The following is a 22,270-nucleotide window of genomic DNA, read 5'->3' as shown; positions in this document are numbered from 1 at the left end:
TGCCTGAATGGAAACAGACTGAATAAGGGAAGATCCCTTAAGGATCCTAATAATGAGAGAAACTCAGGAATATCTTTCAAACAGCTCCTACTCTTGCAGAGATATAACCCATAACAGTGAGGATTAGCCTCTTGCCACTGTCCTTCTCAGCCTATCTATCCTGGCAGACTGACCCCACTGACACTCACTGTGCACATTTATCTGGGATCTCCAGCTCCTCAAGACTTTGGATGCCATTGTCTGTGCCTCGCACCAGTAGGACCCTGAGTCTTCTTTCCACATGTTGGCGATCTGGAGCTTGGGAGAGCTGCTCCAGCCCGGGCCCAAGGCCTGGTCATCTCTGAAGAAGCAGAACTGGAACTGGGCATCTGAACTCTGTAGAGAGGGCATCTTACAGGTCAGGTTCACTGGGCTCCCCTCTGTGGGATGGGAGGGGCTGACTATCAACAACAGCCCTAGAGAGAGGAATTAAACACAAATGATTAATGGAGTTCAGAGTTTCTGGTAAGAGGCACTTTGTGTCACAGAACTTGCCAACAAGACTCAAAGAAACAGCCAGTTGGACACACAGGCCACTCCACAAGCCTCCACCTCCCCGCACTGGCCCATGGGTCTTCCATGAACTCACCCTGCTCACGCCTGGTACATCCTGCCCCTGTGCAGTGTTATCTTGCAGAAGGCAACCCTTACCTTTGACTTGGATCTTATTATTTTTTGAAGTTCCTATCCATAAACCAAAAGTACCTTTCTTGAAGCCAGTACAATAATATTGAAGACTGTCACTGGAGTTGGCATTGGAGATGGTGAAGCTTGAAGTTTTATTCAAAGTGAATATGCTTCTTTTATCCTTGTAAGCCATATTCATTATCTTCTTCTGTTCCCTTTCCCCTGGCATCTCAGAACCACACTATCTTTTTCAAAAACAGAATATGGGACCTGCAGGGTTGATCTGTCCAGGAAAGACATAGGAGAATCCAATCCCCTCATCGCTGACTCTGTCCTGCCCCTATTATTGCTGTTTCCATTAGAAGCAATGGGGTGTATTTGCTTGGAAATGCCCAGTACCCACCATCCACACAGCTTCTCTACAAACCTCTGTAGAAACCATGATCTAAAGAGCTAATTTAATCCTTTGGGATATTAGGGGCTCTTTTCTTTTTCTTTTTCTTTTTTTTTTTTTTTTTTTTTTTTTTTTTTTTTTTTTTGAGACAGGATCATGTTCTGACTCTCAGGCTAGAGTTCAGTGATGCTATCTCAGCTCACTGCAACCTCAACTTCCTGGGCTCAAGCAGTTATCTCACCTCAGCCTCTCAAGTAACTGGGACTAGAGACACATGCCACCAAGCCCAGCTCATTTTATTTATTTTTTTTTTAGAGACAAGGTCTTATTCTGTTGCTCAGGCTAGTCTCAAACTCCTGGGCTGAAGTGATCCTACCGCCTTGGCCTCCCAAAGTACTAAGTACAGGGGTGAGCCACCGCTCCTGGCCTGGGGCTCTTTTCTGGTGATAAGATGATAAAGTTGTGCTCTGCTCTCTCCTCATCTCCCCAGTTTGCAGCAGCCCGTAGAAATGTCACAACACCTAATAGATATGGGTTGTGTGGACATTTGTTTATCCAACCCTCAGAGCCTCTGCCTCTTGAAAAATATTATACTTTCCCTAAGACAAAACTTCTTTCTTTCCTCACCAGAAGAAAATGACAAGTGCTTTGGATTAGTAAGGGGTGATTCCTAGTTCAATATCTGTAATCTCTTAAGTTTTTTTCTGCTGAAATTTTTTTTTTTTTTTGGAAACTTTTAAACATCAGTTCCATCCATAGTACCAGAATATTCGCTTTGTCCTAAGGCATGGAATATCTTAGAGTCACTGTCTTTCCTTGGAAAACTGTGGTCCCCAGAAGACTAACCAGTAGCACAGCTCTTGGAGCTAAGCAGGGCAATAAATAAAAAGGTATTTAGGCCAGGCGTGGTGGCTCATGGCTGTGGTCCCACTACTTTGGGAGGCTGAGGCTGGTGGATCACCTGAGGTCAGTAGTTCAAAACCAGCCTGGCCAACACAGCAAAACCTTGTCTCTACTAAAAATACAAAAATTAGCCAGGCATGGTGGCGTGCGTTTGTAGTTCCAGCTACTCCCAAGGCTGAGGCAGGAGAATCACTTGAACCCAGGAGACAGAGGTAGCAGTGAGCTGAGATCACACCACTGCACTTCAGCCTGGGCAATAGAGTGAGACTCTGTCTCAGAAAGAAAAAGTGGGGGGGCATTTAGTATTTGGGCATCTGTAACCCACTATTCTCAATGAGGCTAGAGTGGTGATGAAGTGGGAAACTGGACAGGACGGATTGCAAGGGTCTGGAACTCAGTCTTACAGCTCAGAACTTGTTTCAGATAATTCTTAGATAGCAGAGACTATCTGGAAAATACCTGGTGAGAGAAACTTGGTTTCCTCATCTTTGATATGGCTTTGGATTTCTGCTTAGGCTAGGATTGGGCACTTGGGCTTAGGGGTAAAGATGAGACCAGACAAAAGGCATGCATGGTATTAACACAAGTCGTGAGTTAGACTTGGACAAACATTAGATAAGGAACCTAGACGGCTAGACTGACTCTGAATCTCTCTGAATCTTTCTGGTCACAGGAATTGCTAGGGTACTTGAGAACCTGTGTTCCCTAGTTGCACTTGCAGCCGATGTTCTTGAGGTGGCAGGACAATCTCTTTTAACTCTGTGGCTAGTATTTTCTGCACAAGATAGCAATTTTTACATTTTTAACATTAAGCATGATCTAATGAAGAGTCCTTGGTGGGGAAAGGAAGTCTCTACTCTCCTCCTCTGGTAAAGGTAAGACTTTGAGTCAGGATCAGAGCAATGAAGTAAGTTTGCATAAACCAGAGTCCGAAAGAGAAAATGAGTTGGGGTAACAGGTGTGGCTGCAGAGGAGAGCTAAAAATAGGAAGGAGGCAGCAGTACTACTTCATTCCACACATGGCTGGAGGATTCACTCTAATGTTCTCCGTGGATGCGTGATTTCGGCATTTCCTTCATCACCCATGGTGATACACCCAGCCGAGGAGCACAACTGGGAATTGGAACTCCTGAGGCTGGGAGGACAGAGATGCTTCTAGCATGAATCTTCAGCACCCTTTGCCTTCCTTGTGCAAACAGTGTCTCCCTCCCTGTGCTGGGACTTCCCAGAAATAAGACTGTGTTCTTGAGAAGGTCAGAGCAAGACCTATTCACCCCACTGAGCAGACATGTGTCAGGTGCAGAGACTGATGTGAAGACAGAGCAGCCCAGGCCCAAGGGAGTCACTGATGTTTGTACACCTCAGTAGTTGTCACCCTGATATGTTTTGGGCAGGAAGGGGCTGCTAAGACAGCAATCCGCAGGCCTCCTGTGCTGACCTAAGTAACAAAATACCCACAGACCTTGAAGAAGAAAAGGAAGTGCAACTCACCGGCGGGTTCACAGAGTGGAGCTGGGAGAGAATTCAGCAGAGATCAGTACAGAGCAGCAAATCCCACACATCTCCAAAGTTTAAATCCTCCGAGAGCTTCCCCAGCACCACACCCTCCATCCCTTGTACCTTCCCTGCATCTCTCTCTTCCTCCCTCCTTCCCTCGTTCTCTCTTCTCCCCTTCCTTCTTTCATCTTCTCTTCCTCCCTCCTTATCTTACCGCCGCTTCTTTTCTTCTTTCTCTCTGCTCCTTTCCCCATATTCTGCATCACCCACAGAGCACCTACCCACAGAACAACACATGGCTCTTTTTTATGATCAGAAAGTAATTGCCAATGACTTGTGTTGTCTGTGATTAGGAGGTGGCGTCTTTACTAATTACTTAGCAGCTCCCTCTTCAAGTTCCTTATTCCCACTCCCACCTCCTCCTCTCAAAAGTCTTGAGGGTCCAGCTTTGTATTGACTGTTTCGTGGGAACAACAGAGTCAGGCAAGGAGAGTGCAAAGCCTCATACTCAATGCATAGAGACCCTTTGTTTACCAATTTCAGATCAAAGGAGGCTTAGGGTACAGAAAAGGAATTCAAATTTCTCCAAAAATTCTCTTCTATCCAAAGGATTTGACCATAATATTATGGCTCAATAATGAAGAAAAAATAATTCTGGGGAAAATGCAGGCTTTGTAGCTGGATGACACAGATTTGAGTACTGGCTCTTCCTCTTACAAGCTGTGTGACTGTGGGAGAAATGTTTCACCTCTCTGTGCTTTAGTTTCCTTGTCTGTAAAGTGTAGATAATAGTAGCACCTACCTCACAGAGTTTTTGTGAAGCTTAAATATACTGATATTCTTAAGGAGCTTAGACTAGTGCCTGGAATTTACTTATTCAGTAAATATTGTGTCATTACTATCATCTATTTTAGCCAAGCTTGGTTTGAGACACTTACTTTTTCTTAGGTTAAATGTTTACTTGAATAATTAGTTCCTTAGGTAAGAGAAAATAATCAATAGGAGGTACTATAAAATCATATTTTATACATTTATCCATTCAACAAATAATTTGAAGTGCTCACTGTATGCCAGACATTGTGCATGGCCCTGGAGTGATGGGAGTGAACATGAATGATGATCTTTGATGTCAAGAAATTTATAGTACAGTGGGAGAGAGCCAATTTAAAAATAAGTATATAATATTCTTTCAGAGAGTGATTGGTGCTCTAGGAAAAATAAAGCAGAGAAATAAGATACAGAGCATCTTTAGATGGTCTTAACTGTTTAGATAGATTTAGATAGACTCAGTAAAAACCTAAATGAAATCAGGAAACAAGTCTTCTGAATATTTGGGAAAGAGCATCTGTGGCAGAGAAAACATCAAATGCAAGTATCCTGAGGAGGAAATACGCTTGTACAAGGAGGAATGAGAAGGCAAGGGCGGCTGGAGCTGACCAAGTAAGGGGGCAGGGGGTCGTTATCGGTGTCTGAGAAATAGGAAGGATCCAGTCATGGGCGCTTTATGGACTTGGCAATAGTTTTGGATTTCATTCTAGGTGTGATGGGGAACTATGGACAGTTCTTGCTTAATTTACAATATCACTCTGACACCGTGAGGAAAACAGTATAGAAGTGCAAGAAAAGCAAGGAGAACATTAGTGGGAATTTAGTGTAGGGGAGTAAAGATAGTGGTTCAGATTAGACAGTGCTGGTGATATGAAATGGTCAGACTTTAGTATAAATTCTAAAAGTAGAATTAATAGGAATTGCTATGGATTAAATAGAAAGTGCAAAAGGAGAGAGAGGAGAATTAAGTATGACTCTTAGATTTTTGGCCACAGAAACTGGAAGAATGGTTGTGACATTTCCTGAATTGGAGAAGCTGTGGGGGAAAATAGGTTAAGTTTTGGGGTGGTGGTAGTACGGTGGAAGATCAAGAGATCTGTTTGAGTTTAAGATGCCTGTTAAACACCTGATGTTAAGTTTAAGATGTTTATTAAGATGTCTATTAGATACCAGAATGTAAGAGGTATTTAAAAGAGAGGCCAAAGCTAGAGAAATAAGCTTGCATTTAAGCTTTAAGTGGCACATGAGGTGACATAATTATATAATTTGGGGAAGTGAGTATGGATGAAGTCTAGGTATCAACTTTGAGGATATCCAACATTTTGAGGTCAGCAAAGGATCCAAGCCAGACGCCATGGCTTATGACTGTAATCCCAACACTTTGGAAGGCTGAGGTGAGAGGACTGATTGAGGCCAGAAGTTTGAGACCAGCCTGGGCGGCAAAAAATAAATTTATTAAAAAAAAAAAAAAAGTTTGTTGAGGGGGATGGAGTTTCACTCTTCTTGCCCAAGCTAGAGTGCAATGGCACAATCTCGGCTCACTGCATCCTCCACCTCTCGGGTTCAAGGGATTCTTCTGCCTCAGCCTCCTAAATAGCTGGGATTACAGGCATGTGCCACCACAACCAGCTAATTTTTTTTTTTTAATTTAGTAGAGACTGGGTTTCATCATGTTGGTCAGCTTGGTCTGAACTGCTGACCTCACGTGATCCACCTGCCTTGGCCTCCTAAAGTGCTGGGATTACAGATGTGAGCCACCACACCCAGTCAAAAAAATGTTTTAATTAGCTGAGTGTGGTTGCATGTGTCTCTGGTTCCAGCTACTCATGGAGCTGAGGCAGGTGCATCACTTGAGACCAGGAATTCAAGGCTGCAATGAGCCATGACCATACCACTGCACTTCAGTTGGGGCAACAGGGTCAGACCCTAACTCTAAAAAAATTAAATAATTTAGCAAAGAACCTGAAAAGCAACAGATACTGAATTAGAAAGAAAACCAGCAGAATATGATATTCCAGAAGCCAAGTGAAAAGTAGTTCCAAAAAAAAGAGTGATCAAATGCCCCTGAGAAATTGAGTAAATTAAAAAATTAAAATTGACCCCTGGATGCAGCAACAAAAAGATGGTTGATGCTATGTGCAAGAACAATTCAATGGAATGGTAAGAATGAAAGACTGATTTAAGTGGGTACAAGGAAGAGTGAGGAAGAATTACAAGGACTTAGACGAGTTTACCAGGGGTTAGGAATGGGGGAAGATTTGACTATAAAAGGGATTGAGGGCATAAGAAAATTTTTTTCTTTTATTTATTTATTTATTTATTTATTTATTTATTTATTTATTGAGACAGAGTCTCACTCTGTCACTCAGGCTGGAATGCAGTGGCATGATCTCAGCTCATTTGTAACCTCTACCTCCCAGGTTCGTGCAATTCTCCTGCCTCAGCCTCCCGAGTAGCTAGGACTACAGGCATGGACCACCACACCTGGCTAATTTTTGTATTTTTAGTAGAGATGGAATTTCACCATGTTGACCACGCTGGTCTCGAACTCCTGACCTCAGGTGATCCACCTGCCTAGGCCTCCCCAAGTGCTGGTATTACAGGCTTGAGCCACTGCGTCCAGCCAGGAAATTTTTGAAGGGATAAAAATGTCCTGTATTTTGATTCTGCTGGTGGTTATGTTGCTCTAAATCTTTGTCAAAAATTATAGACAGTGTTTCAAAAAAGTAAACCTTAATGTAATGTAAATTAAAAATAAATATTAAATAAAGAATGAAAGAAAGTGAAGCAAAGACAGCAACTCACTGAAAACTTTATGTTTTGCTTTATTTTATTTTTTTGAGACAGGATCTTGCTCCGTTACTCAGGCTGGAGGTCAGATCACTGCAGACTTAACCTCCTGGGCTCAAGTGATCCTCTTACCTCAGCCTCCCAAGTAGCTGTGACTACAAGCATGTGCCACCATGCTACACTGTTTATTTTTTATCTTTATTTTTTATCTTTTGTAGAGACGAGATCTTGCTATGTTGTCCAGGCTGGTCTCAAACACCTGGTGTCAAGCGATCCTCCTGCCTCAGCCTCCCAAAGTGCTGGGATTACAGGCATGAGCCACCACACCTGGTGCACTGAAAACTTTATAAAGGGAGACAGAAAAATGGTGTAGTAAATGGAAGCCATATTTGTAGTATTTTAAGGGAAAAGACATTGTCGGTGATGTTGGCAAGATGGCTGACTAGAGGTGTCTATTACTCATCCCCTTGCCTCCTAAAATACACTGAAACAATAAGGAAACAACTACATTTTGACTGGAGTGTCTAAAGGAGAGCACTGAAATGTATAGCAGGGGAGTGGCAGAAACCTTGCGGAGCACAGAAACTCAGGATGGCTACATAAAGAAGGCAAAGGAACACCCTGCCTCTGCAACCCTGTCTCCTCAGTCAGGATCAGCTTGGAATGCAGGCTGGGATTCAGGCCTAGAAGGGGTTTTTCCCAAAAACAAAAGGTAAAGAAGACCCCAGAAGCCCCCATTATATCTGTGGACACTGGCAGTCTTTGTTGCTGGAGTATCCTGCAGTTCTCACAGGCCCTAAGTCCAGTTTTGGAATCTGCCTGGAGTTCATGTGGCTGCATTATGCTAGAGTAAGAGCCCATATTGTGGCTCCTCCCATCCATAACCCAAGCTACTACTGCACAGCACCATCTTGAAACTAGAGCAACTACTAGAGTGTGTTCTGTTCTTGGGGGCAGTAGTCACTGCGTCTATTCATCCTTGAGGCTTCACCATCATTGCATCATGCTTACACACAGTAGTACACCATCTGCTAGCCAAGCTGCCCTGCATCCTAACCCATGGGAACAAGCTGTCTAGGAAGCACTCAATTTTCTCCATCCTAGTGGCTTCAGTGCCCCAACCCCAGGGACTCAAAATCTAGGCTCAGGGAGACAGCTGTGATCCTGTCACTTGAGTCCACATGACACTCTGCCCTGCCAAGGAACAGGCTGTCTTGCCCAGTGGGGAAGTCAAGCCTTATCCAGAAAACCAGCCATGTGCTTGCCTCCTTGGCATATGATCCAGTCGGGCATCCTGCCCCTAGGGAAGCCACAGCTGAGCCAGCAGACCAATTGCATGCCCCCTTGGTGTGAAAACCAGCCTGGCACCTCACCCCTGGGGAAACACAGCACCTGCCAATCTGTATTACTCTGCCCTTCCTGGTCAAACAACCTAAGTGTCCTGCCTGGATCTGGACTAGCCCTCTGAAGCCTGAGCTGCTGACACACACCATTTCCTTGGTGTGATGGTGTGATATGGGGGAGTGAGCCCAATATTGTCCTGTTCCCTGCTCTCCAGAGCTGAAGCCACAACTGCATCCTATCACCATTCCAGGATTTTTGCTGTCACTACACCTGGCATCATAGAGCCAGGGCCACTACTGTGTCCCACCACTCCAGGGTCCAGAGTCACCACTATGTAATACACTCTCTCCTGGTGCCTGAGTTGCCACTGTGTCCATTGACTCTGGGATTTGATTTGTACTTGTGATATGCTTCCCAGTGTCTGAGCCTTTGGAAAGCCCTTTATCCTTAGAGCCATAACAGTGCTGTATCTTGACCCCCCAGGATCAAAGTCACAGCTACAACCTTGCCCCTTGACTTCCCCACTGGGCCTGAGATACTGGAGAGTGCTTCAGAGTCACATTCTTTGCCTTGGTGAAAGAGCTGTGTCCATCTATGCCTAAGACAATGAACCTACATCCAGGCACAGATGCCACAGCAGTGGCACTGTGTGCAGGACAATGAGTGCAGGACCACAACCACCTCAAGCATCTGTGCCCTGGAACACAGTACTACCGTGCCTGCCTGTGACCCATGCTGGGAACGAACACCAAAAGAGACCCTCTCAGGTATGAGGGTCTATGAGGAAAAGAACAAGAAGATCCCTAAAGCTCTTGCCACTGAGAACTGTAACAATCTATCCTGCCAACCACTACCCCCAGAAACTCCTACAGTCTAGGACACTGAGGCACACACAAGCATTGCTGACATTGATTACTGCTGAAGAAATTACACAGAGACCACACTACTATGCTCACCTGGAACCAAACCAATGCACCTTCCTCAACTAAGGATCCATTGGTGGCCTAGGATCAATCTGCAGGTGAAAGTCTTTTCTTACAAAAGCTACTCTAAAATTGAAAGAGGAGACTCTTCCACCAGATGCACAAATGTCAAAGCAGGAGCACAACAAACATGAAAAAGCAAGGAAACATGACACCACTAAAAGAACAAAATAATTTTCCAATAACTAACTGGAGATTTATTAATTGCCTAAAAAATTCAAAATTATAATCTTAAGGGAACTCACTGACTTATAAGAGAATACAGATGAAAAGTTCAATAAAATCTGGAAAACAATTTATGACCTAAAGAGGAAATTTGAAAATAGATAGCTATCATGAAAATAATCCAAACAGAAATCATAGAGCTAAAAAATTAAACGCATGAAATAAAAATTACAATTGAGAGTTTCAACAGTAAACCAGATAAAGAAGAAGAATTTCTTTTTTTTTTTTTTTTTTTTTTTTTTTTTTTAAATTTATTTATTATTATTATACTTTAAGTTGTAGGGTACATGTGCATAACGTGCAGGTTTGTTACATATGTATACTTGTGCCATGTTGCTGTACTGCACCCATCAACTCGTCATTTACATCAGGTATAACTCCCAACGCAATCCCTCCCCCCTCCCCCCTCCCCATGATAGGCCCCGGTGTGTTATGTTCCCCTTCCTGAGTCCGAGTGATCTCATTGTTCAGTTCCCACCTATGAGTGAGAACATGCGGTGTTTGGTTTTCTGTTCTTGCGATAGTTTGCTAAGAATGATGGATTCCAGCTGCATCCAAGTCCCTACAAAGGACTCAAACTCATCCTTTTTTATGGCTGCATAGTATTCCATGGTGTATATGTGCCACATTTTCTTAATCCAATCTGTCACTGATGGACATTTGGGTTGATTCCAAGTCTTTGCTATTGTGAATAGTGCTGCAATAAACATACGTGTGCATGTGTCTTTATAGCAGCATAATTTATAATCCTTTGGGTATATACCCAGTAATGGGATGGCTGGGTCATATGGTACATCTAGTTCTAGATCCTTGAGGAATCGCCATACTGTTTTCCATAATGGTTGAACTAGTTTACAATCCCACCAACAGTGTAAAAGTGTTCCTATTTCTCCACATCCTCTCCAGCACCTGTTGTTTCCTGACTTTTTAATGATTGCCATTCTAACTGGTGTGAGATGGTATCTCATTGTGGTTTTGATTTGCATTTCTCTGATGGCCAGTGATGATGAGCATTTTTTCATGTGTCTGTTGGCTGTATGAATGTCTTCTTTTGAGAAATGTCTGTTCATGTCCTTTGCCCACTTTTTGATGGGGTTGTTTGTTTTTTTCTTGTAAATTTGTTTGAGTTCTTTGTAGGTTCTGGATATTAGCCCTTTGTCAGATGAGTAGATTGCAAAAATTTTTTCCCATTCTGTAGGTTGCCTGTTCACTCTGATGGTAGTGTCTTTTGCTGTGCAGAAGCTCTTTAGTTTAATGAGATCCCATTTGTCAATTTTGGCTTTTGCTGCTGTTGCTTTTGGTGTTTTAGACATGAAATCTTTGCCCATGCCTATGTCCTGAATGGTACTACCTAGGTTTTCCTCTAGGATTTTTATGGTATTAGGTCTAACATTTAAGTCTCTAATCCATCTTGAATTAATTTTCGTATAAGGAGTAAGGAAAGGATCCAGTTTCAGCTTTCTACTTATGGCTAGCCAATTTTCCCAGCACCATTTATTAAATAGGGAATCCTTTCCCCATTTCTTGTTTCTCTCAGGTTTGTCAAAGATCAAATGGCTGTAGATGTGTGGTATTATTTCTGAGGACTCTGTTCTGTTCCATTGGTCTATATCTCTGTTTTGGTACCAGTACCATGCTGTTTTGATTACTGTAGCCTTGTAGTATAGTTTGAAGTCAGGTAGCGTGATGCCTCCAGCTTTGTTCTTTTGACTTAGGATTGTCTTGGAGATGCGGGCTCTTTTTTGGTTCCATATGAACTTTAAAGCAGTTTTTTCCAATTCTGTGAAGAAAGTCATTGGTACCTTGATGGGGATGGCATTGAATCTATAAATAACCTTGGGCAGTATGGCCATTTTCACGATATTGATTCTTCCTATCCATGAGCATGGTATGTTCTTCCATTTGTTTGTGTCCTCTTTTATTTCACTGAGCAGTGGTTTGTAGTTCTCCTTGAAGAGGTCCTTTACATCCCTTGTAAGTTGGATTCCTAGGTATTTGATTCTCTTTGAAGCAATTGTGAATGGAAGTTCATTCCTGATTTGGCTCTCTGTTTGTCTGTTACTGGTGTATAAGAATGCTTGTGATTTTTGCACATTAATTTTGTATCCTGACACTTTGCTGAAGTTGCTTATCAGCTTAAGGAGATTTTGGGCTGAGACAATGGGGTTTTCTAAATATACAATCATGTCATCTGCAAACAGGGACAATTTGACTTCTTCTTTTCCTAACTGAATACCCTTGATTTCTTTCTCTTGCCTGATTGCCCTAGCCAGAACTTCCAACACTATGTTGAATAGGAGTGGTGAGAGAGGGCATCCCTGTCTTGTGCCAGTTTTCAAAGGGAATTTTTCCAGTTTTTGCCCATTCAGTATGATATTGGCTGTGGGTTTGTCATAAATAGCTCTTATTATTTTGAGGTACGTTCCATCAATACCGAATTTATTGAGCGTTTTTAGCATGAAAGGCTGTTGAATTTTGTCAAAAGCCTTTTCTGCATCAATTGAGATAATCATGTGGTTCTTGTCTTTGGTTCTGTTTATATGCTGGATTATGTTTATTGATTTGCGAATGTTGAACCAGCCTTGCATCCCAGGGATGAAGCCCACTTGATCATGGTGGATAAGCTTTTTGATGTGTTGCTGAATCCGGTTTGCCAGTATTTTATTGAGGATTTTTGCATCGATGTTCATCAGGGATATTGGTCTAAAATTCTCTTTTTTTGTTGTGTCTCTGCCAGGCTTTGGTATCAGGATGATGTTGGCCTCATAAAATGAGTTAGGGAGGATTCCCTCTTTTTCTATTGCTTGGAATAGTTTCAGAAGGAATGGTACCAACTCCTCCTTGTACCTCTGGTAGAATTCAGCTGTGAATCCATCTGGTCCTGGACTTTTTTTGGTTGGTAGGCTATTAATTGTTGCCTCAATTTCAGAGCCTGCTATTGGTCTATTCAGGGATTCAACTTCTTCCTGGTTTAGTCTTGGAAGAGTGTAAGTGTCCAGGAAATTATCCATTTCTTCTAGATTTTCCAGTTTATTTGCGTAGAGGTGTTTATAGTATTCTCTGATGGTAGTTTGTATTTCTGTGGGGTCGGTGGTGATATCCCCTTGATCATTTTTAATTGCGTCGATTTGATTCTTCTCTCTTTTCTTCTTTATTAGTCTGGCTAGTGGTCTGTCAATTTTGTTGATCTTTTCAAAAAACCAACTCCTGGATTCATTGATTTTTTGGAGGGTTTTTTGTGTCTCTATCTCCTTCAGTTCTGCTCTGATCTTAGTTATTTCTTGCCTTCTGCTAGCTTTCGAATGTGTTTGCTCTTGCTTCTCTAGTTCTTTTAATTGCGATGTTAGAGTGTCAATTTTACATCTTTCCTGCTTTCTCTTGTGGGCATTTAGTGCTATAAATTTCCCTCTACACACTGCTTTAAATGTGTCCCAGAGATTCTGGTATGTTGTATCTTTGTTCTCATTGGTTTCAAAGAACATCTTTATTTCTGCCTTCATTTCGTTATGTACCCAGTAGTCATTCAGGAGCAGGTTGTTCAGTTTCCATGTAGTTGAGCGGTTTTGAGTGAGTTTCTTAGTCCTGAGTTCTAGTTTGATTGCACTGTGGTCTGAGAGACAGTTTGTTATAATTTCTGTTCTTGTACATTTGCTGAGGAGTGCTTTACTTCCAATTACGTGGTCAATTTTGGAGTAAGTATGATGTGGTGCTGAGAAGAATGTATATTCTGTTGATTTGGGGTGGAGAGTTCTATAGATGTCTATTAGGTCTGCTTGCTGCAGAGATGAGTTCAATTCCTGGATATCCTTGTTAACTTTCTGTCTCGTTGATCTGTCTAATGTTGACAGTGGAGTGTTGAAGTCTCCCATTATTATTGTATGGGAGTCTAAGTCTCTTTGTAAGTCTCTAAGGACTTGCTTGATGAATCTGGGTGCTCCTGTATTGGGTGCATATATATTTAGGATAGTTAGCTCTTCCTGTTGAATTGATCCCTTTACCATTATGTAATGTCCTTCTTTGTCTCTTTTGATCTTTGATGGTTTAAAGTCTGTTTTATCAGAGACTAGTATTGCAACCCCTGCTTTTTTTTGTTCTCCATTTGCTTGGTAAATCTTCCTCCATCCCTTTATTTTGAGCCTATGTATGTCTCTGCGTGTGAGATGGGTCTCCTGAATACAGCAGACTGATGGGTCTTGACTCTTTATCCAGTTTGCCAGTCTGTGTCTTTTAATTGGAGCATTTAGTCCATTTACATTTAAGGTTAAGATTGTTATGTGTGAACTTGATCCTGCCATTATGATATTAACTGGTTATTTTGCTCATTAGTTGATGCAGTTTCTTCCTAGCCTCAATGGTCTTTACATTTTGGCATGTTTTTGCAATGGCTGGTACCGGTTGTTCCTTTCCATGTTGAGTGCTTCCTTCAGGGTCTCTTGTAAGGCAGGCCTAGTGGTGACAAAATCTCTAAGCATTTGCTTATCTGTAAAGTATTTTATTTCTCCTTCACTTATGAAACTTAGTTTGGCTGGATATGAAATTCTGGGTTTAAAATTCTTTTCTTTAAGAATGTTGAATATTGGCCCCCACTCTCTTCTGGCTTGTAGAGTTTCTGCTGAGAGATCTGCTGTTAGTCTGATGGGCTTCCCTTTGTGGGTAACCCGACCTTTCTCTCTGGCTGCCCTTAAGATTTTTTCCTTCATTTCAACTTTGGTGAATCTGGCAATTATGTGTCTTGGAGTTGCTCTTCTCGAGGAGTATCTTTGTGGCGTTCTCTGTATTTCCTGGATTTGAATGTTGGCCTGCCCTACTAGGTTGGGGAAGTTCTCCTGGATGATATCCTGAATAGTGTTTTCCAACTTGGTTCCATGTTCCCCCTCACTTTCAGGCACCCCAATCAGACGTAGATTTGGTCTTTTTACATAATCCCATACTTCTTGCAGGCTTTGTTCATTTCTTTTTCTTCTTTTTTCTTTTGGTTTCTCTTCTCGCTTCATTTCATTCATTTGGTCCTCAATCGCTGATACTCTTTCTTCCAGTTGATCGAGTCGGTTACTGAAGCTTGTGCATTTGTCACGTATTTCTCGTGTCATGGTTTTCATCTCTTTCATTTCGTTTAGAACCTTCTCTGCATTAATTACTCTAGCCATCAATTCTTCCACTTTTTTTTCAAGATTTTTAGTTTCTTTGCGCTGGGTACGTAATTCCTCCTTTAGCTCTGAGAAATTTGATGGACTGAAGCCTTCTTCTCTCATCTCGTCAAAGTCATTCTCCGTCCAGCTTTGATCCGTTGCTGGCGATGAGCTGCGCTCCTCAGTTGAAAATGCAGAAATCACCGGTCTTCTGTGTCGCTCGCGCTGGGAGTTGGAGACTGGAGCTGCTCCTATTCGGCCATCTTGCTCCGCCCTCCCGTATCCTCTTTTTTTTTTTTTTTTTGACGGAGTCTCGCTCTGTCACCCAGGCTGGAGTGCTGTGGCTGGATCTCAGCTCACTACAAGCTCCGCCTCCTGGGTTCCCGCCATTCTCCTGCCTCAGCCTCCTGAATAGCTGGGACTACAGGTGCCCGCCACCTCGCCCGGCTAGTTTTTTGTATTTTTTAGTAGAGACGGGGTTTCACCGTGTTAGCCAGGATGGTCTCGATCTCCTGACCTCATGATCCGCCCGTCTTGGCCTCCCAAAGTGCTGGGATTACAGGCTTGAGCCACCGCTCCTGGCAAGAAGAAGAATTTCTAAACTTGAATACAGATCTTTTGAAGTACCTCAGATAGCTGAAGAAAATTTTTTTTTAAATGAAAAAAGCCTACAGGACTTTTGGGACACCATTAAGTGAGCAAATATTTGTATTATTAGAGTAGTAGAAGAAAAAGATATAGAGGAAGTGATGGAAAGCATATTTGATAAACTAGTAGTTGTAAACTACTCAAGTCTTGGGATGAATATGAACAACCAGATCCATGAAGTTCAAAAATCCCCAAATAGATTTAACCCAAAGAGGTCCTCTCCAGGTACATTATAGACAAATTGTTAAAGGTCAGGTAGAAATAGAATTCTAAACACAGAAGAAACATCAAGTGACACGTAAGAGAATTTCTATAAGAGTATCATCAGATCTATCACCAGAAATCATGCAGGCCAGGAAAGAATAAGATGATATATTCAAAGTGCTGAAAGAAGAAAACTTTCAGCAAGAATACTATACGCAGAAAAGATGTCTTTCAGAAATGAAGGAGAAATAAAGTCTCACCCACACAAGCAAAAGCTGATGGAATTCAAGACCATTAGACAAGCCTTAAAGTAACTGCATAAGAGAGTGTTCCAACCAGAAGTGAAAGGACAATAATTACTCCATGAAAACATGTGAAGGTATACAATTAACTGATAGAGGTAAATTGATCATTAAATTCAGAAAATCTCATTACTGTAATGGTGATTTGTAAATATTTCAAATCTCTAGTATGATGGTTAAAAGTGAAAATGGTCAATAATAACTACAGCTGTGATAAGTTGTTCAGAAGTATACAATATAAAATATGTTACATAAGGCAACAAAAATATAAATTATGGGGGCAATGGAAAATGTCTAGACCAAAGTTAAGTTATTATCAGCTTAAAGTAGTCTATTATAACTATAATATTTTTTATATAAGCCTCATGGTAACTGCAAAGAAAAAATTGACAGCAGACACATAAATGGGAGAGAGAAAAGAATCAAAGCCTAGTGCTTCAAAAAATCCACCAAAACACAAAGATAAATAACAAGAGAGAAACAAAGGAATGAAAGATCTACAAAACAATTAGAAAGCACTCAACAAAATGTCAGGAGTAAGTCCGTACATATCTATAGTAACCTTGAATGTAAATAGATTAAATTATTCAATTAAAAAATATAGAGTGGCTGAATGGATTTTAAAAAACAAAACCCAACTATATTCTGCCTGCAAGAAACTCTACCTGTAAGGACGTACATAGACAGAAAGTAAAAGGATGAAAAAGAAATACCATGAAAATGGAGAACAGGAATAGCTATGCTTATATCGGATATAATAGAATTTAAGTCAAAAACTATAAAAAGATGCAAAGAAGGCCATTGTATAATGACAAAGGGGTGAATTCATCAACAAGATATAAACGATTTTAAACATATATACATCCAACACTAGAGCACCCAAATATACAAAGCAATTTTATTAGATCTAAAAGGAGATATAGACTGCAATATAATAATAGTAAGGGACTTTAACACTCCACTTTCAGCAATGGAAAATCATCCAGAAAGAAAATCAACACATAAATATCAAATTTAAACTACACTGTAGACAAAATAGATCTAATGGATATTTATAGAACATTTCACCCAAGAGCTGCAGAATTCACATTTTTCTCATCTGCACATGGAACATTCTCAAGGATAGATTGTATTTTAGGAAACAAAATGTCTTAACAAATTTAAAAAGATTGAAATTATATGAAGTATCTTCTGACCACAATGGTATAAAACTTGAAATCAATAACACAAGGTACTTCAGAAACTTCACAAATACATGAAAATTGAACATCATGCTCCCAAAGGACCAATGAGTCAATGAAAAATAATTTAAAAAGAAATTTTAAAATTTCTTGAGGCAAATAAAAATGGAACCACAACATACAAAAATCTATGAAATATAGCAAAAACAATTCTAAAAGGGAAGTTTATGGCAATGAATGCCTACATCGAAAATAGAAGAAAGATCTAAAATAGGTAACCTAACGTTTCACCTCAAGGAGCTAGAAAAACAAGAACAAATTCAGCCCAAAATTAGTAGAAGGAAGGAAATAATAAAGACTATGGCAGAAATAAATGAAATAGAGACTAGAAAAACAATACAAAAGATCAATGAAATGAGTCAGTTTTTTAAAAAAGATAAACAAAATTGACAAACTAGTCAGACTAAATAAGAAAAAGGAGATAAAATTCAAATAATAAAATCAGAGATAAAAAGGGGGCATCACAGCTGACATCACAGATTATAAAGGGTAAAGGATTATAAGAGACTATTGTGAACAATTATATGCAAAGAAATTGGTACCTTAGAAGAAATAGATAAATTCCTGCACACATATAACTTCAAGATTGAATTATGAAGAAATAAAAAATCTGAACAGACCAATAACAACTAAGGGAATTCAATCAGTAATAAAAAGTCTTCCATCAAAAAGGAACCTAGGACCTGATAGCTTATTGCTGAATTCTACCAAACATTTAAAGAACTAATACCAATTACTCTCAAACGATTTCAAAGAAATTAAAAGAAGAAAACACTTCCATACTCATTCTAGGTAGAGGCCAATATTACTTTGATGCCAAAACCAGACAAAAACACAACAAAAAGAACAGGCTGATATTTCTGATGGACATAGATGTGCAAATTCTCAACAAAATGCTAGCAAACCAAATTCAACAGAACATTTAAAAAATTCATTTACCATGATCAATGGGATTCATTTCAGGGATGAAAGAATGGTTCAACATGCAAATCAATAAACATGATACATCACATTAACAAAATCAAGAATAAAAATCACATGCTCAACACATGCACAAAAAGCATTTGACAAAATTCAACATCCATTTATGCTAAAAACTCTCAGAAAATTAGGTATAGAAGAAATGTACCTCAACATAATAAAGGTCATATATGACAAGTCTATAGCTAATATCATACTGAATGGGGAAAAGTTGAAAGCATTTCTCTAAAATCTAGAAAAGACAAAGATGTCCACTTTGGCCACTACTATTTAACATAATAATGGAAGTCCTACCCAAAGTATTAGGCAAGAGAAAGAAAGAAAGGACATCCAAATTGAGAAGGAAGAAGTTAAATTGTCCCTGTTGGCAGATGACATAATCTTATATGTAGAAAACTCTAAAGACTTCACCAACAAAATTTCATCTAATAAATGATAAAGCTCTATGTCACTGATTTGGGCATCAACTTCACCGATGAAGTTGCTGGATAATAGATAGATAGATAGATAGATAGATAGATAGATAGACAGACAAAACATATAAATCAGTAGTGTTTCTATATACTAATAGTGAACTACCTGCAAAAGAAATCAAGAAAACAATCCCATTCACAATAGTTATAAAATAATAAAATACTTAGGAATAAATTTAACCAAGGAGATGAAATATCTCTATAGCGAAAACTATAAAACATTAATGAAGAAATTAAAGAAGATGCAAATAAATTGAAAGATATAACATGTTCATGGATTGGAAGAATAAATATTGTTAAAATATCAATACTACCCAGAATCATCTACAGATTCAATGCAATCTCTATCAAAATACCAATGACATTGTTTTCAGAAATAGAAAAAGCAATCCTAAAATTTGTATGGAACTAACAAACAAACAAATAAAAAACCCTGAATAGCCAAACAACCTTGAAGAAAAGAAAAGCTGGAGATATTACACAACCTGACTTCAAAACTCTAATAATCTACAAACCTATAATAGTCAAAACAGCATGGTACAGGCATAAAAACAGACACACAGACCAATGGAACAGAATAGAGAGCCTAGAAATAAGTCCACACATTTATAGCTCACTGATTTTCAACAAAGGTTTTAAGAATGCATAATGTGGAAAGGACAGTGACATCACTAAATAGTGTTAAGAAAACTGAATATCCACCTACAGAAGAATGAAATTAGATTCTTATCTCTCACCATAGACAAAAATCAACTCCAAATGGATGAAAGACTTAAATGTATGACCCTGAACTGAAACTACTAGGAGAAAACATGGGGGAAAGCTCTATGTCGCTGTTTTTGGCGGTGATTTTTTGGCTAGGACCTCAAAAGCAAAAGCAATAAAAACAAAAATAGACAAATGGGATTACACACAACCAAAAGGCTTCAGCATAGTAAAGGAAATAATCAACAGAGTGAACAGACAACCTACAAAATAGGAAAAAGTACTTGCAGTCAAAAAATCTGAGAAAAATTAATATCCAAAATACATAAAAACTCAAACAATACTAACAACCCTATTAACAATGGTCTAATTCTCAAAAGAAGACATGCAAGTGGCCAACAAGTGTATTAAAAAATGCCCAACATCACTAATCATCAGAAAAATGCAAATCAAAACCACAATGAAATATTACCCCATACCTGTGAGAATGACTATAATCAAAAAGACCAAAGATAACTAGTATTGTCAAAGATGTGTAGAAAAGAGAATCTTCATGTGCTGTTGGTGGGACTGTAAATTAGAACAGCTATTATGGAAAACAGTATGAAGGCTCTTAAAATATAAAAAATGGAACTGCCATATGGTTCAGCCATCCCACTACTGGACACGTATCCAGAGGAAATTAAAGCAGCATGTTAAAGAGACATCTGCAGTCCCACATTTATTGCAGCACTATTCACAATAGCCAAGACAGCATCAATGTAGATGTTCATCAAAAAATTAATGGATAAACACAATGCAGTATATATTCATGATGGAATACTATTCAGCCATAAAAATAATGAAATCCTATCATTTACAACAACATGGGTTAGCCTGAAGGATATTATGTTAAATGAAATGAGGTAGGCACAGGAAGACAAGTACTGCACTCTCTCACTCATGTGGAATCTAAAAACGTTGATTTCATAGAAGGACAGGGCAGAATGGTGGTTACGAGAAGCTTGGGTAATAGTGGGGAAGGAGGAATGAGGAAAATGTTGCTCAATGGGTATATAATTACAGTTAGATATGGGGGGGTGTCTAGAATAGACAAATATAGAGAGACAGAGAGTAGACAATGATTGCTTGTGGCCACTGGATAGAGCGGTGAGTATAGGTGAGGGGGTTGGAAAAAAAATTGGGGATGCCTCCTAGTGGGTATGGAGTTATTTCTTGGTGATGAAAACTTTCCGAAAATGATTGTGGTAATAGTTGCACCACTCGGTGATTGTAATTAAAAACCACTGGATTGTATAGCTTAAATGGTGAATTGTGTTATATGTGAACAATATTTCACATATTTTTTTAATAAAAGGTACTGTAGCATGTTTGTATACTTATGAGAATAATTTAGATTGAAGAAACATATTGATGATGGAGCAAAGTTTTTGAGAAAGTAAGAGGGTCTTGGGCCCAATGCACAAGTGGAGAGTCTTGTCATCAACAGGATGAGGGGCAATATATTCGTGGTAGGGGAAGAGAAGGCAGTGTATGTGAATGCAGAGTTGAGTAGGTTGACAGCAACAGAAAGATGAGAGAGTTTTCTTTTGACTGCTTTTATTTTCTCAATGAAATATGAAGCAAGATTATACAATGAGAGTGAACAGAGAAGTTTGAGGTGACAGGATAAGGTATGCAATAGTGATCATGGAGCAACATGGATTATGAACATGTAGGATAATTGCCTGGCATTGCTGCTGGCTACCTGAGATTCAGGGGTCCTACACTTAAAAGGGGATAATTCAGCAGGGTTGTGCGTTTAAAAAGAAAATCCCATTCAGCTGTTTATGCCTGGGAGTGAAGCATGCATAAAGGCGTGTAAACCTGAGAGTGCTATGGGGGAAAAGAGATGAAGGTGTACTCGAGGGAGTGTTGTGTGGTGAGCTGCAGAATCTGAGCTGAGTACCATGAGAAGTGAGCACATGAAGTGTAGTCGCTGATAATGGAAAAGTAGTCCTGGGGTGGGAAATAGAGTGCAGAAGAAAGTGAGCTAGAAACACAACTTACTGGGGACGGCGGGGGATGTATACTGAAAACAAAGGATCATAGGATGATAAGTTCTAAGGTTTGACTGTGGGAATGGGGAGTCAGAGAGGGATAAAAGGAAATAATGTTGGTAGTAAGAAGGGCAAGGAATTCAGAGGTCAATTTATTATGTAGATTTTTTTTTTTTTTTTTTTTTTGGCAGCTGTTGAAAACACTAAGAACAAAGACAATTATTGATGGACAGGAAGACAGACAGGGAACACTTCCTATGACATAAAAACTGAAATGATAGTTTTTTTGAAAATTCTGGCTTTTTGAAGTATCTACAACTTTTTGCCTGACTCTGAGCCCTCAATGGAAGTGGAGATCTGAGCATCCCTGAGCATTATCTGACAGAACCTTCATCCTAAGAAGTCCTTACAGCCCTTCAGGAAGCAGAGCCCAAGCGTGAATGCATCCCATACCCTGCTCTGAGTCGTCCAACTCACCACAGATCAACAGCAACAGCCTCGGCAGCATGAGGACCAGGTCAGGGATGGTACCTAGAGATGCCTCTCATCAAAAAAACAATGCACCTCAGAGTCGAGCAGCAGCAGCTCATCAGAGGTTTGAGGAAGTTGAGATCAGAAGTTACCCTTCAGCGGAAGTAGAAGGAAGAAGAGCCCTCCAATGACCAGTCTCCATTTCCTCTTCTATGAAGGCTGAGAAAATTAAAGATGCTCCTTTTTAAATACAGTTTGATTCAATTCCACAAGTTGCAGATAATAGTACACATCAATATTTGAGGGACTTTTTCAAGAATTCGGGTATTTCAAAGGAAGTTTTCTAAAGGCAGGTTCCTACTTTGATGAGTCTCATCGGGTTATGGTCCTGCTGAATTTCATCTTTGATACATCTGCAACACTTTTCACCTTTGATAGGGATGTCTC

At 39.9% G+C, this 22,270-nt stretch overlaps 1 protein-coding gene across 17 annotated transcripts in view; it reads right to left on the bottom strand.

The window, feature by feature from the left end:
- FCRL1 (Fc receptor like 1) overlaps positions 1–21,943 on the bottom strand; it is a 29,539-nt gene extending 7,596 nt beyond the window's left edge. For 13 of the 17 annotated variants that reach the window (XR_012428836.1, XR_012428838.1, XR_006700868.3 and 10 more), the window contains exons 1-3: positions 21,830–21,943; positions 3,455–3,475; positions 189–455 (exon numbers count right to left, since the gene is read on the bottom strand). Coding sequence is in view for 11 of the 17 variants with exons in the window: in XM_065544200.2 (XP_065400272.1) it covers positions 189–455; positions 3,455–3,475; positions 21,830–21,860 (319 nt within the window). In the remaining 6 variants the exon portion in view is untranslated. The remainder of the gene's footprint in view (positions 1–188; positions 456–3,454; positions 3,476–21,829) is intronic. The other 4 variants (XM_065544205.2, XM_074026990.1, XM_074026992.1 and 1 more) reach the window with 1 other exon arrangement.
- Between the last annotated feature and the right edge of the window lie 327 nt (positions 21,944–22,270).

This window comes from Macaca fascicularis, chromosome 1 (assembly GCF_037993035.2).
Source record: "Macaca fascicularis isolate 582-1 chromosome 1, T2T-MFA8v1.1".
Lineage (NCBI taxonomy): Eukaryota > Metazoa > Chordata > Mammalia > Primates > Cercopithecidae > Macaca > Macaca fascicularis.
Note: the sequence above shows the minus strand (reverse complement) of the source record. Positions and strands in the feature narration are given on the sequence as shown.